Source organism: Ovis aries, chromosome 1 (genome assembly GCF_016772045.2).
Source record: "Ovis aries strain OAR_USU_Benz2616 breed Rambouillet chromosome 1, ARS-UI_Ramb_v3.0, whole genome shotgun sequence".
In the NCBI taxonomy this organism is placed as follows: Eukaryota; Metazoa; Chordata; class Mammalia; order Artiodactyla; family Bovidae; genus Ovis; species Ovis aries.
Genome location: NC_056054.1, coordinates 25,817,064 through 25,833,858, shown reverse-complemented (window position 1 = coordinate 25,833,858; position 16,795 = coordinate 25,817,064). Strand labels below are relative to the sequence as shown.

At 35.8% G+C, this 16,795-nt stretch overlaps 1 protein-coding gene across 9 annotated transcripts in view; it reads left to right on the top strand.

Annotated features, from left to right (window-relative positions):
- Window positions 1-16,795, top strand: part of EPS15 (epidermal growth factor receptor pathway substrate 15) — a 148,158-nt gene that overhangs the window by 105,530 nt on the left and 25,833 nt on the right. For all 9 annotated transcript variants that reach the window (XM_060408937.1, XM_042247911.2, XM_060408930.1 and 6 more), the window contains exons 16-21: window positions 1,365-1,568; window positions 3,771-3,887; window positions 4,128-4,218; window positions 7,896-7,931; window positions 9,183-9,319; window positions 13,742-13,811. In XM_060408937.1, the coding sequence (XP_060264920.1) occupies window positions 1,365-1,568; window positions 3,771-3,887; window positions 4,128-4,218; window positions 7,896-7,931; window positions 9,183-9,319; window positions 13,742-13,811 (655 nt within the window). The remainder of the gene's footprint in view (window positions 1-1,364; window positions 1,569-3,770; window positions 3,888-4,127; window positions 4,219-7,895; window positions 7,932-9,182; window positions 9,320-13,741; window positions 13,812-16,795) is intronic.

Below are 16,795 nucleotides of genomic sequence, written 5' to 3'. Positions count from 1 at the left end.
ATTTGGTCTCTATCCTCAAAAGGCTTCAAGTCTTTAACTTTTTTAAAATAGAGTAAATTAGTAGAAAAGGAATAGGAAATTTTATTTGTTATAGTAGTGAGAAACGTAGTGTGCTAAGTACTTTCACACACATTGTCCTTTGTTTACACAGGCCTTTACATTTTACAGAGTTCTTTTAAATATATCTTAGACTTCACATAACGGTCTTCTATGAAGATAGTTCTTACTACCTCTATGGATTAAAAAATGGAAGCTTGGAGAGGGTACTTTGACTAAGATAACCTGATAATTAGAAGGTGATGGAGCTAGATGTACATCTGTCTCCTTATCCAATATAGTGTTCTTTTTCCAGGTTATGATCCTGACTTTTCCTTTGATAAATTACAGATTCCAAATTGAGCAACTTAAAAACTTTATGGGAAATATTAAGGGAATAAGATTAGGGAACAGAGCCTTGATTTACAGAATATCAATAGGTAATTTTTATATTTGCTAGAAAAAAAATATATAACATGCTAATAAATAGAGGATACCAATGTAATTAAAATATATATATATATTTTATGAAAATGGTACTTTTCAGTAAAGTTCCATTTATTGTTTTTTTCACTAGAAACAATTTTTGATTCTGTTGTCTCAATTTCTTTGAAATATATATAAATGTGTTTTTATTGTAGATATTGGTATAAATAAGCATTTTTTCCTTCTAGTTCCCCACATTTTTCTTTTTGTATATATTACAATTTATTGTGTTGTCCCAGGTATAGAAAGTCAATGGATATTGAAATTAAAAAAAGCTTTGTCCTTCATTTAAGCGGTTTGGTATATTTTAGATTTAGAGACTACTCCTTAAGGTTCTAGCCCATTAATAAATAATGCCAGGGGATAGGACACTAGCTCATTGCACCTTTGTTTTCACTTCTCTTCTTCCCAATAGGAATATGAATGGCTCCAAAGTCTTATGAACTCTTCCTCTCTTTCCGCTCCCTCTCCTAAAGCATCATCACAAAATCTTGTCTTGCACTACCGCTTTGCCATCTTTTTCCCAATACTCTGACACTTTTTCTAGTTATATTCTAAAGGACTGCTGACTAGCAGATATTAAAAATTCTTGGATCTTTCAAAAGATGTACAAAAGCAAATCCATATATACTGTGATTTCAGGAGGAGAACTTATTGGGATGGATTACTGAAATCCTTTTCTCTAAGTCTTGCTGCATTCGTTAATGGAAGCAAACTTATCCTTGATCAAGTCTAAGCATATAGTTATTTTATCACATATCTTTCTAGTAATTTTGTCTAGTTTTTGTCTAAAAATGTCTTTCTGCTAAATTCTGTTTTGTATTTCTGCTTTGTGTTGACAGATGCAAATGAAACTTGTGGAAATGAAAGAGTTGGAAAACCATAGTAATCAATTAAATTGGTGCAGTAGTCCACACAGCATTCTTGTAAATGGTGCTACAGATTATTGCAGCCTCAGTACCAGCAGCAGTGAAACAGCCAATCTTAATGAGCACACTGAAGTCCAGAGCAACCTAGAGTCTGAGCCCATACACCAGGAGTCTCCAGTGAGTCTAATAGTTCCTTTAATTCCATAACCAACTTCAGAAGGAAAAAAAATGATTCAGATGAAAGTTTTGTTGACATCATACCTAATATAAATATGGGGCCTTGCCTCATCTGAGACAATTGAGAAAGCAAGAGTGGATTCTAACAGTTTAAACTAGTACAAAATGTGATTTTAACTGATCTATTTGTTATAGATCTATTTGTTATGTTTTCAAAGTTGTGGTTCTGTAGATAGTAACTTCTGAAGGTAATATTTATTTTTAAGTAATCTCATCCAAAGCTGAAAGTAATTATTTCATAATGTTGAAGACACTTATTTACTGGTTTTTTTTTTGAGAATATCGGCTAATGCAAGAGTGCTGCTCTTCCGAATGAGAGCTACAGAGACAAAAGACCTTTAACCCTGTCTTCCAGCTGCATGCAGTCTAGTTGTGTAACACTGTGTTAAAAGGCTGTGATAAACTAAATAGGCTATTCAGGTAGGGCAACTTGGAGGAGGCTCAAAGAGGATGTCATAGGGAAGTTTTACAAGTGACCACTGAAGTGAGAAGAGGTTAAGCAAAGGAGAAGGTGGTACATTTCTGGCAGAGGAAACAGCATTAGCATAAGTATGTAATGGGAGAAAACATGTTACACGGGATCATGAGAAGTTTTCTGAGGATGTTTTGTAATGGTGAGGGATGAATTGGTAGGAGATGAGGCTGTCTCCTGTAGGTTACCTGCATTACCTCTGGTACTTTTTATCAAGATAGAGATATCTGTGCCCCATTCCAAACTTGTTGAACTAGAGTTTCTGGGTTGGGCCCAGGTACATATGTTTTTAAAAACAAATTCCGTAGGTGATTATGATATGTGCCTAGATAAAAATGACCACTTTTAGGTTAGAAAGGACCAAAGAGTAAGAAATTTGGATTCACCTTGCAGCATTGGGAAATTCGCCTTACTAGAGTGAGTAGCCATTGAAGAATTTTTAAGCAAGAAGTGACAGGATTGAGTTTACCTTTTAGAAAATCTGGATAAGGCATTCCCTGGCAGTCCGGTGGTTAGGACTTGGTCAGTGCTTTCATTGCTGTAGCCTGGCTTCAATTCCTGGTCAGAGAACTAAGATCCCACAAGCTGTAGGGTGCCACCAAAAATTCTTTTAAAGTGGATTATAGATTGGAGAATAGAACTGGACATCCCGAGATATGGTGAGAGACTATTGGGGTAGTCTGTGTGAGAATTGTTTTAACCTGGATCTGACCAGTAGCAGGAGAGATGATGAAAGGAATACAAATTTGATAGATACTAAGGATTTAAAATTAACAGATTTAATGTTAGTTGTACAGTGCAGTCTTGAACTGCGCAATATTCTTTTAAGCACAAAATGCAAATTACTAGGTTATCCTTCAAAGACATAGAATGGTATGAAATAGAAATTGGCTTTGCCACTTCTTAAGCCTTATTATCTACTGATCTAAATGCAGAAAGGAATGATGTCATTGAAGGACTTCTAACCAGAAGATCATGATTAGATTCCTGTTTTAGATCTATTATTTGGGCTGCCCTGAGAAGGATAGATGTGGAGGACAAATATTGGAGGTAGGAAGGCAGTTGGAATATTATTACTACAGTACTTTGGCCACCTCATGTGAAGAGCTGACTCATTGGAAAAGACTTTGATGCTGGGAGGGATTGAGGACAGGAGGAGAAGGGGACGACAGAGGATGAGATGGCTGGATGGCATCACTGACTCAATGAACGTGAATCTGAGTGAACTCCGGAAGTTGGTGATGGACGGGGAGGCCTGGTGTGCTGCGATTCATGGGGTCACAAAGAGTCGGATATGACTGAGCGACTGAACTGAACTGAATATACCAAAAATGATGATGCTATAAATGAATGATAGTGACAGTCAGGATGGAGAAGAATGGAAGAATTTGAGAAATAGATGAGAAGTAGACTGCATAAGACTTGGAATCTAGCTAGGGGATAACCAGAGGGAAGTAGTTAAGAAAGAACTGCAGTTTTCTGGCCTTGAGTGGTTCTGAGGCTTGGTGATATCATTTTCCTAAGAAATATTATAGAAGTCATCCAATGAATGTATTCTGCTTATCTTTTAAAAATTTCTATTAATTTTTGACTCTTCTTTGTCAGTTTCTTCTTCTAAGTAGAAAATATATTGTGAAGAATTAATATTTTGAAGGATTAATATTTTGTAGGCAAGAAGTAGTCCTGAAATACTGCCTTCTTGTGTGACTGATGAAAATGAAGAGATGACTGTAGCTGTTAATGAAAAAGTTTGTCCTGAATTTAATAGTGACAGACGTTCAAAAGAGGTAAAAATAATTCTATATTAATATGTAAATGTTCTTATCATTCTCTTCTCAATATGGGTTATATACTATTTAATGCTAAGGAAAGAGAAAAATGTGTTAAATGGACTTTATGACCACAAAAATATTTGTTATATCACCATCAGTTGATTTTTCAAACATGCTATTTTATTTTAAGATGTTACCTTTTAAAACTTTTGGTTTCTAAAACCTTTTTTTTTTTTAATTTAAAATTATTTTTAGGAAGATCCATTTAATGTAGAAACAAGTTCACTGACAAATCCAGTTGCAGATTCAAACTTGGATTTTTTCCAGTCTGATCCTTTTGTTGGCAGTAAGTATTCTTATATTTACATTACAAATTTACCAAAAAGGACCATATAGGAATTTGGGCTTCAGTTTTGATAGCCTACCTGTTATAGCAAAAGTAGAAAAGAGAATGATGTTTTTATATGGTCAGACTTTAGTACTTGTCCTCCCCAGGCAACTAAATCCCGGAACTAAGCATTTGATTATGTCTTAGGAACCCCTGATTAAGAGTGTGTTTCTTCTTCAGAATAGAGACCCAAAGAAAGAGAAGAGATTGGGCAGTCTTAAGTCAACCAGCAATTATTTACCAAAAGTGCCAACACCATGCTTTTATAATGACCGAAACAATAGTAGTTAGTAGCTCCAATCCCTGCCTGTAGTAGTTTGTAGCTGCCTAAAGTCTTATTGAAGAATCATAAGTTCAATAAATTAAAATACCTGATGTCATCATAAGCTGTGTTAAATACCACTTGTGTTAAACTTCTTTTTATTTATTTCCAAACTAACCTTGTGAAACTGATAGGTCTGTTTTTTACCAGTTTTAAAGATGAGAAACTAAGAAACATAAATGTAATAATTTGCTCAGAGGCATGGCCAGAATGAGCCTAGAAATTAGAACTCTACTAAGAAAACTTCTTTATTAATACACACACACACACACACACACACACACACACACACACATATATATATAGTGTTAAAAGATATATAAATTGAGCATTTAAAGTATACAATTAAATGGTTTGAGTACATTTTCGTAGTTGTATAATTCTCACTAAAATCTAGTTTTGGAACAAGTTTTATTACCCCATAGAGCAACTGCATACCCATTATAAGTCATTGCCTGTTCCCCTAAACCTCAATTCGCCCAACCACTGATCTATTTTCTGTCTCTATAGATGTGCATACTTACGGGATTATACAATATGTGCTTTTTTATGTCTGAAATCATTTATTTGCCTAATATTTTGAAGGATTACTCATATTTTAGTATGTTTCAATATTTATTTCTGTTTTATTGATGAATACTATGTTATGGATGTACCACATTTTACTTATTCATTGGTTGATGGACTGTTGGGTAGTTTCCACTTTTTTGGCTGTCTTGAATAATGCTGTTGTGAACACTCATGTACAAGTTTTTGTGTGAATATATGTTTACTTTTCTCTGGGGTGTATATCAGATCATAGTACTCTGTTGAATCATTTGAAGAGCTGCCAAACTGTTTTCCAAAGTGTCTGTACCATTTTATATATATATATATTCCCACCAGTAGTGTATGTGGCTTGCACTTTCTCCGTATCTTTGCCAACACTTGTGCCTCTCTATCCTTTTGATTATAGCCATCGTAGTGAGTGTGAAGTGGTATCTTATTTCGATTTGAATTGTATTTCCGTAATGACTAATATTTTTGAACATCTTTCTCTGTGGTTATTCAATTCAGTTCAGTCGCTCAGTTGTATCCGACCTTTTGCAACCCTGTGAACTGCGCGAGCCAGGCCTCCCTGTCCATCACCAACTCCCGGAGTCCACCCAAACCCATGTCCATCGAGTCGATGATGCCATACAACCATCTCATCCTCTGTCGCCCCCTTCTCCTCCTGCCCTCAATCTTTCCCAGCATCAGGATCTTTTCAAATGAGTCAGCTCTTCACATCAGGTGGCCAAAGTATTGGAGTTTCAGCTTCAACATCAGTCCTTCCAATGAACACCCAGGCCTGATCTCCTTTGGGATGGACTGGTTGGGTCTCCTGCAGTCCAAGGGACTCTCAAGAGTCTTCTCCAACACCACAGTTGAAAAGCATCAATTCTTCAGTGCTCAGCTTTCTTTATAGTCTAACTCTCACATCCATACATGACCACTGGAAAAACCATAGCCTTGTTGGCAAAGTGATGTCTCTGCTTTTTAATATGCTGTCTAGGTTGGTCGTAACTTTGCTTCCAAGGAGTAGGTGTCTTTTAATTTCATGGCTGCAATCACTATCTGCAGTGATTTTGGAGCCCAGAAAAATAAAGTCAGCCACTGTTTCCAGTTTCCCCATCTATTTCCCATGAAGTGATAGAACCAGATGCCATGATCTTAGTTTTCTGAATGTTGAACTTTAAGTCAACTTTTTTCACTCTCCTCTTTCACTTTCATCAAGAGGCTCTTTAGTTCTTCTTCACTGTCTGCCATAAGGGCGGTGTCGTCTGCATATCTGAGGGTATTGATATTTCTCCTGGCAATCTTGATTCCAGCTTGTGCTTCTTCCAGCCTAGCGTTTCTCATGATGTACTCTGCATAGAAGTTAAATAAGCAGGATGACAGTATACAGCCTTGACATACTCCTTTTCCTATTTGGAACCAGTTTGTTGTTCCATGTCCAGTTCTAACTGTTGCTTCCTGACCTGCATATAGGTTTCTCAAGAGGCAGGTCAAGTGGTCTAGTATTCCCATCTCTTTCAGAATTTTGCAGTTTATTGTGATCCACACAGTCAAAGGCTTTGGCATAGTCAATAAAGCAGAAATAAATGTTTTTATGGAACTTTCTTGCTTTTTAAATGGTCTTCTAAAACCAGCTTGAACATCTGGAAGTTCACTGTTCATGTATTGCTGAAGCCTGGCTTGGAGAATGTTAAGCATTACTTTACTAGTGTGTGAGATGAGTGCAATTGTGTGGTAGTTTCGGTATTCTTTGGCATTGCCTTTCTTTGGGATTGGAATGAAAACAGACCTTTTCCAGTCCTGTGGCCACTGCTGAGTTTTCCAAATTTGCTGGCATATTGAGTGTAGCACTTTCACAGCATCATCTTTCAGGATTTGAAATAGCTCAACTGGAATTCCATCACCTCCACTAGCTTTGTTTGTAGTGATGCTTCCTAAGGCCCACTTGACTTCACATTCCAGGATCCTCATATCTTCTTTGGAGAAATATTTATTCTAATCATTTGCCCTTTTTAAAATTTGTTGTTTGTCTTTTAATTATTGATTTGTAGGCATTCTTTACATATTCTGAATAAAGTCCCTTGTCAAACATATGATTTACAACTATATTCCTGTGTTCAATGTTGTCTTAATTTTGATGGAGTCTAATTTATTTATTTATGTTTTCTCTTGTGCTTTTGATCTCATGGTGTGAGATAGAGGTCCAACTTAATTCTCTTGCAGGTGGATATCCAGTTGTCCTAGCACCGTTTGTTGAAAAGACTATTCTTTCCCCCATTGAATTGTCTTAGCACTCTTGTCAAAAATCAAATGATGATAAATGTGTAAGGATTTATTTCTAGACCCTTCAATTCTTTAAGCACTCTTTTTTTCTTAACTTCAGTGAAGCCTGGTATTTTTGTTTCTGAAGTGTTGATGGTAACACTCATCCAGCACTCCTGTGAAAAGTAGACATTTTGTTAGTAAAATTCTTGTCCTCAAGCCTGTGTTTTCCCCTCCATGTAATCTGACCTTGTGGTCAGGAGGTAAGTATAGTTGGCTCTGATTCAAATTTGCCTCTTTTATGAGGTGTATTGATGTTCTTCCCTTATTAAAATGGTGATACTTATTAGTATTTTAAATATTTCCTAAAGGTGGACAGCATTCATTGTCTTACCTACTTTGAGGTAGAGTTAATGACACAAACTTTGCTTCTGTTTTGAAGTTATCCTTTAAGTAATGGTGCCACAATAGTAAATACTGTGATTTTGATTTCTACATATTTCTTTTATCACAGGTGATCCTTTCAAGGATGATCCTTTTGGGAAAATTGGTTAGTGTTTTATTGAAGTCCTTCTTAGCTTTAATTCTTCTTAATTATAAGCTTATGTTATATTTATGAATGAGAGATCACAGTTAGGTAGTTTTAGGAATGGACTTCCTTTTTATTCAGTTTTAAAATTGACCTAAGGCTTCACTAAGATGTTGTATGTACCTGGCATTTTCAGAGAAAAAGTGACAGATACTTGTGAATTTGCTTAGTAAACTGTTAGCTATACTTAATAAAAAATAATATTAGTGCTTATACTTTGATGCTTTTAATACATCAAATGATTCTTTGATGCTTTTAATACACTGTTTTTTTCTTATTAGCCAAGGATTAGATAAATAAAATGATCTACATTACAATCTGGTTTAGGACATTTTTTCCCCCTACAATTACAGTCTATTACAGATCTTAAATAATTACTGTGTCAGGCTTTTTAATATTCTTTCTGGGATTTTCACAAATCTGGTATGCTGTTTAGTTATGTTTCCCAAACCTGTTCCAAACTGTTGGCTGTTATCATTGAGCCCAGAGAGAGAAATGGATTTAGAAATTTTTGTTGTTTCTTTGCTTCCCTGATGGCTCAGTTGGTAAAGAATCTGCCTGCAATGCAGCAGACCTGGGTTCAATCCCTAGGTCAGGAAGCTTTGTAGAGAAGGGAATGGCAACCCACTCCAGTATTCTTGCCTGGAGAATCCCACGGACAGAGGAGCCTGGTGGGCTGAAGTCCATGGGGTCGAAGAGAGTCAGATATGACTGAATGACTAACGCTTTCACTTAACGTTCCTATGTGTTCTTTTTTTCTTTCTTCTTAGTTATAATAGCATAGAATAAGGGTCTTAAAAATGGGATCACTTGATATTATGTTCTTACTTAAAAAATCAGTTTATTAGGTGAAAAACTCTTTTATCAAAACCACAAAGAAAACTGTGATCCTTTCCCCACCCCCAAAATTAGAATCACCAGGTTAGAGAAAATTATTTAAACGTAGCGTATATGCAACATTGTGTAATAAGTGTTGGAGTTATTGACTTGCTTTGAATGAATAATGAACAAGTAGGAAAGAATGTTAATTAAAACTGCTTAACTAGATATAACTGTCTATACATTTTTATGACCCACATAAGTAGTCATAAAGTACCTGAGTTAGACTCTACAGGAGTTCAAAATGCCTTTTAATTAAGGCAATTGTCATTGGTGACAGGAAATTTAGAGTAATAATTTTTTAACCTCTCATATTTGTGTTGTTTTTTTAAGATCCATTCGGTGGTGATCCTTTCAAAGGGTCAGATCCATTTGCATCTGACTGCTTCTTCAAGCAGTCTTCTACTGATCCTTTTGCCACTTCAAGTACTGACCCTTTCAGTGCAGCCAGCGATAGCAGTAATACATCGGTAAGTAGGAGGGTTAAAAATATGTTAAATGGACTGCAGATGTTCTAAGTGAGTTTCTTTTTTTCTTTTTTAAGAGCAGACAGTTTATTGTTTGGTGAGATAACAAAGTCATTAATCATTGCTAGACAGTAAATTTTTTGAGGGTAGGAAGTATATCTTACAAAAAATTTAGTACACATGCCCTGCCTGTACTTTGGTTCAGTGATCAGTAAATATACGTTAACTTCTGTTTAATGGTCAGAGAAGAGGTAGGGAAAAAGACAAATGTAGGAAAAAAAGCAATTTACCAGTAGTAAAACCATACACTATTTGAGTCATCTTTCAAATCCGAAAGATAGAAATAATTCAGTAGGCACTCACTCTAGACAAGAAAATTGTTTGCCAAACTGCCATAACTCCTGGGAATGAGACTCATACCTTTACCTTTCTTGTAAATCCTGTTCCTTCCATGTGGCAATATAAGGCATTTAGATAACAAGCAAAGGACTTACTGGCCTACTTTATTTTGTCTTTAAGAAAATGAGTATACAGTTGATCTTTTCTGTTCTGTCTACAAATGGATGAGTTAAGTGAGTTTCTTGAAATACACAGTGACGAAAGAATTCTCTTGCAGATTACTTCTGATGGGCGATATAAAAATTTCAATCTCATCGAACCTATCTAGTTTTTGGTTCAGACTGGCCTTTCAGACTGTGAGCACCCACTGAAATTGACAGAATACTCATGTCATCCAAATACTAAGTCCACCCTTCAAAGGACAAAATATGATCCCATTGGGGATTTTAAAAATAATTGATTAAAAATCCATAAGCTAGTCTCCAGTAAAGCTTTTTGAAAATATTTGGTATGCGTTATTGAAATAATGAAATCAATTTAAAGGGAACAGCATTGATCTTAAAAAAAAATCATTTCTGTTATTTTGTGGACACATCTAGAGTGTTATTCTTGTAAGATGTATTAATTCCCACTAAATGTCAGGCTCTCTTGATAATATACATAGTACAACAATTACTATTTAAAAACCACCCACTATGATCCACGTACTGTTGTGGGCTTTATATTCATAGTTTCTAATCTTCACATCAGTCTTACAAAGTAGATGGTGGTGTCCCTATTTTAACAATAAGAACAATGGAACTCAGAAAAATTAACTAAGGTCAGACAACCAAGTCTGGAGGCTTTGTAAACAAAGGCTTTGAAAACAAAATCTTTATATTAGGATATTTAAACACATGCAGAATAGAGTAACATAATGAAGTATTTTAACCTCTGTGTATCTATAGCCCAATTTCAATAATTATCAATGGTTTTGGAAAGGTTTTTAATTTTTTTTCTTGTTTGTTTAGTTTTTTTAAGTTTTTATTTGAAGGCTTATTTTTTGAGACAGGATATTTCACACCTGTAAGTAAACCAGATCTAGAAAGGAGCAGTTGCTTGATAGACATGTGAAGCAGAAATTTTGTCTTTTAATACTCTTAGATTAAGAGAACTTCCCTAAAAGTGTAATTGATTATTTTAAAGGTAATAAACTTTGGTATTCCTGAATTGCTTCCTTACTGTATTCAGTAAAGAACTACTTGGCCAGCAACTGGTGTTTTTCACTATTGTAAAACTAAGCAAATGCCTCTGTGACTGAATATTTGTGGTTTCCACAGGCTACTGGATACTCTGTTTTCCTACAACACTCAGTTCGTAGTGTGGACCCATTTGCCAAATTCTTCTCAAATTGCCTGCAACCTGAATTCTTTCCCTCTCACCTTATTTTAGCCTCTTGTTATCTCCTCTTACTGTTTAAAAAGCAAGAGGCCAAAGCAACTCTTCTAATTTAAAAATAAGCATGTTTCTTTTCCTCTCCCCTGGTGAAAATTTTCTATTATTCATTCTACTTTTTCCCCTTTCTGCCTGGTTTTTAAAAGCAGCAGTGCCCTAGCTGACAGCTGTTAATTTCTCCATTCAAAACTGTAAACTAAACACCAAATTGGCAATATAATAATAGTTAGATTTATCTAATTTCTTATATGTGCCAGGCATGGTGCTAAGTTCTTTTCATGTGTTACCTCATTTAAGCATCACAATAATCCTATGAGGCTCATGTATCATCCTCATTTTAAAGATAAAGTAAATGAGAGGTTATTATGTGTAAGTAACTTAGTAAGTGACAGAACTAAATTCAGACTCTATCTCACCAAAATCTAAGGTCCTCACCACTGTAGTCTAAGATTCAGACTCATTTTTTCCTAACTACAAGCCCTTGCTTTTGATCATCTTTCTTCTTTTCAAACAGGCCTCTGTTAATGCCTTAAGATACGAATCTCTCCCCACAAGAGATTTTTGTTCCTTCAAAGATGGTCTCTTTCCTCAGAGGGACATAATTTTTAAAAACAAGCCAAAACAACAAGTGCCATTTTCTACTATCCTAGCTAGCTAGCATATGGTAGCTACAGGCTAAGTCATACTGTGAAAGGAGGGAATGGATGGCTGATGTAGAAAAGAGAGAATTTCAGTGATAGATTAGGTTAGGTGACCTTATAGGAGGATTTGGAACATTAATTATAAAATCACACCATCTGAATTTTAGTCATGCAAATTACTTTCATATATTAAATTGTCTAATTACCAAACTGAACATAATATAAAGAGAGTTTTGTGGGTGCTTACTCCTTCATGGGCTGCACAGTCCATCCTGTTCCTCTTGCTGTCTCAGTGCCCTTTTAGGGTACGTGCACAGTGTGTGGGCTTCCCATGTGGCACTAGTGGTAAAGAACCTGCCTGCCAATGCAGGAGACATAGAGACCCAGGTTCGATCCCTGGGTCGGGAAGATCCCCTGGAGGAGGGCGTGGCAAGCCACTCCAGTATCCCTGCCTGCAGAATCCCATAGGCAGAGGAGCCTGGCAGGTTACAGTCCATGGGGTCACAGAGTCAGACATGACTGAAGCAACTTAGCACTCATGCACAGTGTATGATAAAGAATAGAATTAAATCTGACACACATATAGGCCTACTTTTTCTATTTCTCTCTCTGTGATGGTAAATAAAATCTACAAGCTGTTTAAAACCAGGTCTGTTAGTTTTTCCTTCTCTCACAGTTGAGAGAAGAAGCATTAATAGTTGGTGACTTGTGTTATCATGTCAGTGACTTTGTCTCACATTGGTATTTTAACTACCGTATTAGGAACCATGGAGAGTTACTTTGCTATACAGACCAGCTTGCTTTTTCTTCCCCCCTTTATTGCTGTTTATTCATTTAGCAGATAATCAGAGTACAAGCTAGTGTGTTCATTTTATAAAAATGTAAGTTAACCATCAGTTAAAATTTTCAGTTCTAAAAACATCACTAGTTATTCTTTCTGCAAGTAGTTTTTTTAATGGATCCCGTTTTATAAAAAGAGAATATACTGTAAGTCTCAGTGAGCATTGTTTCTGTCTTGTCAAATACATCTGTATTACTTGAGCTCTGTAATATCCTTTGACGTTCAGTTGTAATACCTAAGTTCTTGATGATTAGAAGTAGATTGTGTAATACAGATGACATTGATAGTCATGAGTCAGAGTAGGAGATAAATATTCCAAAACAGTTTTTGTCCCCCTTTTATCTAATTGTATGCCAAGACTTTTATCTGGCCTCTTAAAAAGTACCTGATGCCAGAAAGTTGTTACCTTCCTAGATATACATTTTGTTTGACTATGATTTAAAACCAAGTTGAAGTAGGAAGATAGTTCAGTAGTCAGAATCTCTGGCTTCTATAAATCATTACAAAGTCCTCACTCTTTGTAGCCATTCACGCTTACCATTTGATCCAGATTTTTTACATGGCATATTATTGAAAGTGGCTAAATTTTTTTTTAATAGAAAGCATTCTCTCTCTCTCTCTCTCTCTCTCTCTCTCTCTCACGCATACAAACACACACGCATAAACGTTAGAGGCAGTTGGGTGAAGGGAATATAAGAGGTCTTTATAGCTATTCTAGAAATCTACAGTTATTTCAAAATGAAAGTTAAAGAATAGTGTGCATCTAAACAAGTAGCAAAATTATGAAGGAAATAAATGGATACCAATGCCAGGGTAATAATGATCTTTACAGAGGGGAGGGATGGGATTGTGATTAGAGCAGGCACATGAAGACTTTTGAGATGTTGGCAGTTTCATAGATGTTCACTTGATGCCTTTTATTAAATGGTTCATAATGTTCCATACATTTTTCTGAATGTATGTTATGTTTTACAGTAAAAGATTAGAAAATGATATGAATCATTTCAATTTAATAAGATTGTAAATCAGTAGGGGTAAACATTTGTTCCTAATGCCTTGTGTTTCTTAATTAGTTTAGAGTTTGTGAAGAATATTTTCTTTGGTGTGGCAATAAACTTTCAGCTATGAAAAGTTTCCTCTCTCAATCATGACTTTGTGTAATTTGTTTAGGTAGAAACATTAAAGCACAATGATCCTTTTGCTCCTGGTGGAACAGTTGTTGTTGCAGCAAGCGATTCAGGTAAGGAAAGAGTTTTCTTTGAACAGTAAACATCACCCTTTCTTTCAACTTCTCTTTTTTTGGTCTTCATCAAATATATTCTCCTACTTACTTGCTTATGGCTTTAAGATTATTGCATAGTTATTAGATTGGTACAAAAGTAATTGTGCTTTCAGACCCTGAATTTTAAATCATTTTAACTAGGGTCAAAGCTATGGTTTTTCCAGGAGTCATGTTTGGATGTGAGAGTTGGACCTTAAAGAAGGCTGAGTGCTGAAGAATTAATGCTTTTGAACTGTGGTGTTAGAGAAGACTCTTGCGAACCCTTTGGAATGCAAGGAGATCAAAACAGTCAATCCTAAAGGAAATCAACCCTGAATATTCATTGGAAGGACTAAAGCTGAAGCTGAAGCTCCAATACTTTGGCCACCTGATGCGAAGAGCTGACCCGTGGGAAAAGACCCTGATGCTGGGGAAGATTGAAGGCAGGAAGAGAAGGGGCAGCAGAGGACAAGGTGGTCGGATGGCATCACTGACTCAATAGACATGAGTTTGAGCAAGCGCTGGGAGATGGTGAAGGACAGGGAAGCCTGGTGTGCTGCAGTCCATGAGGTCTCAAAGAGTCAGACACAAATGAACAACTGAACAACAACAGTAATGGGGTCAAACACATCTGTATTAATCAAAATAGAAGCTATTAAAATCAACACATTTTTGCCAATGAGAAATAAATTTTATTCCTGAAGCATAAAAATGCATGCTTCAGGATTTGACAGACTCTTGGAAAACATTTTCTGCATCCTATTGGTTGTGGAAGTATTTTCCCTGTAAAAAGTTGTTGAGATACTTGAAGAAGTGTTAGTCAGTTGGTGAGAGGTCAGGTGAATATAACAGATGAGCCAAAACTTCATTGCCCAATTTGTTCAATTTTTGAAGCGTTGGTTGTTTGACCTGTGGTTGGGTGTTGTCTCAGAAAAGAATTGGGTCCTTTTATTGACCAATGCCAGCTGTAAGTGTTGCAGTTTTCCATTCATCTCATTGATTTACTGGGCATACTTCTCAGATGTAATGGTTCTGCTGTGATTCAGAAAGCTGTAGTGGATCAGACCACCAGCAGACCACCAGACAGTGACCATGACCCTTTTTTGGTGCAAGTTTGGCTTTGGGAAGTGCTTTGGAGCTGCTTCTCTGTCCAACCACTGACCTGTTTGTTGCTGGTTGTATAAAAATCCACTTTTCATCACACCTCACAATCAAGTTGAGAAATGATTCATTGTTGCATAGAATAAGAGAAGACAACACTTAAAGGTGATGATTTTTTTTTTGATTTGAGGTCAGTTCTTGAGGCACTCGCTTCTTGAGCTTTTTCACCTTTCCAGTTTGCTTCAAATCCCAAATGACTGTAGACTGGTCAACGTTGAGTTCTTGGGCAGCGTCTTGTGTAGTTGTAAGATGATCAGCTTCAATGATTGCTCTCAATTGGTTGTTGTCAACTTCTCATAGCTGGCCACTTTTCTTGTCACCTTCAAGGCTCTTGTCTCCTTTGCAAAACTTCTTGAACTACCAGTGTACTGTACGTTCATTAGCAGTTTCTGGGCCAAATGCATTGTTGATTTTGCGAGTCATCTCTGCTGCTTTAACCCATTTTTGAACTTAAATATGAAGATCGCTCTAATTTGCTTTTTGCCTAACATCGTTTTCATAGTCTGCAATGCATCTAAAATAAACAGCAAGTAAAATTTATTAGCAAAAAGCATAAAACAGGAAATGTACATCAAAACAATATATAACAATCACATTTATTTAAGAATGTATTCCAATATCAAATGGCAAATTTCAACAATATTAAACCACAATTACTTTTGCACCAACCTAAATATATCCTATTATGTTCTACCAATGAAAACAATGGTGTTTGTATATTACTTTCCACTTTTCTTATCATTTATTATCTCATTTACTGTTCATGTTAAAGAGCTTAATATGTACTCTAGCAAATGTCAGTAAAACCAATAAAAATGTTTTTTTGCTTTCTAAAAGACAGTGTTCCTTGGCAGTTTCAAAGTCAGCATTGTTTCTTATGGATTGTGACCTAAATTTAAAAATTAGTGGCTTCCCATATTAGCAAAACTCCCTTGGGATTTCCCATGTTTCTCCAACAAAAATATTATAGGGAAAAAAAAAAGAGAAGGGGGGAGGAACTTAAAATTAAAAACAAATTTAAGGAGCATATCACGTAAATAATATTTGTAGATCTTGCTTGTACTTGATTTGAATAAATCAACTAAAAAAAGATTTATGAGATGAAAGAAATTTGGACAGATTGACATTAAGAAATTTTTAAATTTTTAAAGATGATATGAAAATGCTATTTTAGTTTTGTCTTTTAAAAAACAGTCTTCAGAGTCCCCTGTCAGTGCAGTGATTAAGACTCTGCACTTCCACTACAAGGGGCACAGGTTCAATCCCTGGTCAGGGAACTAAGATTGCACATGCTGCATAGCATGGCCAAAACCAGAGAAACTAAACAAGTCTTTATCTTAGAGATACATTATGTCAGATTTAGAGATGAAGTGATTAAATTGGGGTTTGTGTCAAAATAATCTTGTGGAGTGAATAAACAAGTGTGTTTAGGAAATTAAGTTGCTAAGTACTAAAGCTAAGCAATAAATACATGAGGGTTCATTATACTAGCTTTTTATTTTTATCTGTTTTTAATTTTTCATTATAAAAGAGTCTTTGCCTTTTAACACACCCCAAGTATGTCATACCTTTATTTACTTATTTAGGCTGCACCTTGCAGCATGTGGAACTTCCCAGATCAAAGATTGCACTGGTATCCCCTTTAGTGGAAGTGCAGAGTCTTAACCACTGAACCACCAAATAAATCCAATATTCCCATTTTAAAGGTCAGGAAACTGAAGATAGGAACATTAAGTAACTTGGTCAAGATTTACAGTTTTATTAGATTTGAACAATAAAGCCGAGATTCAAACCTATGTCTG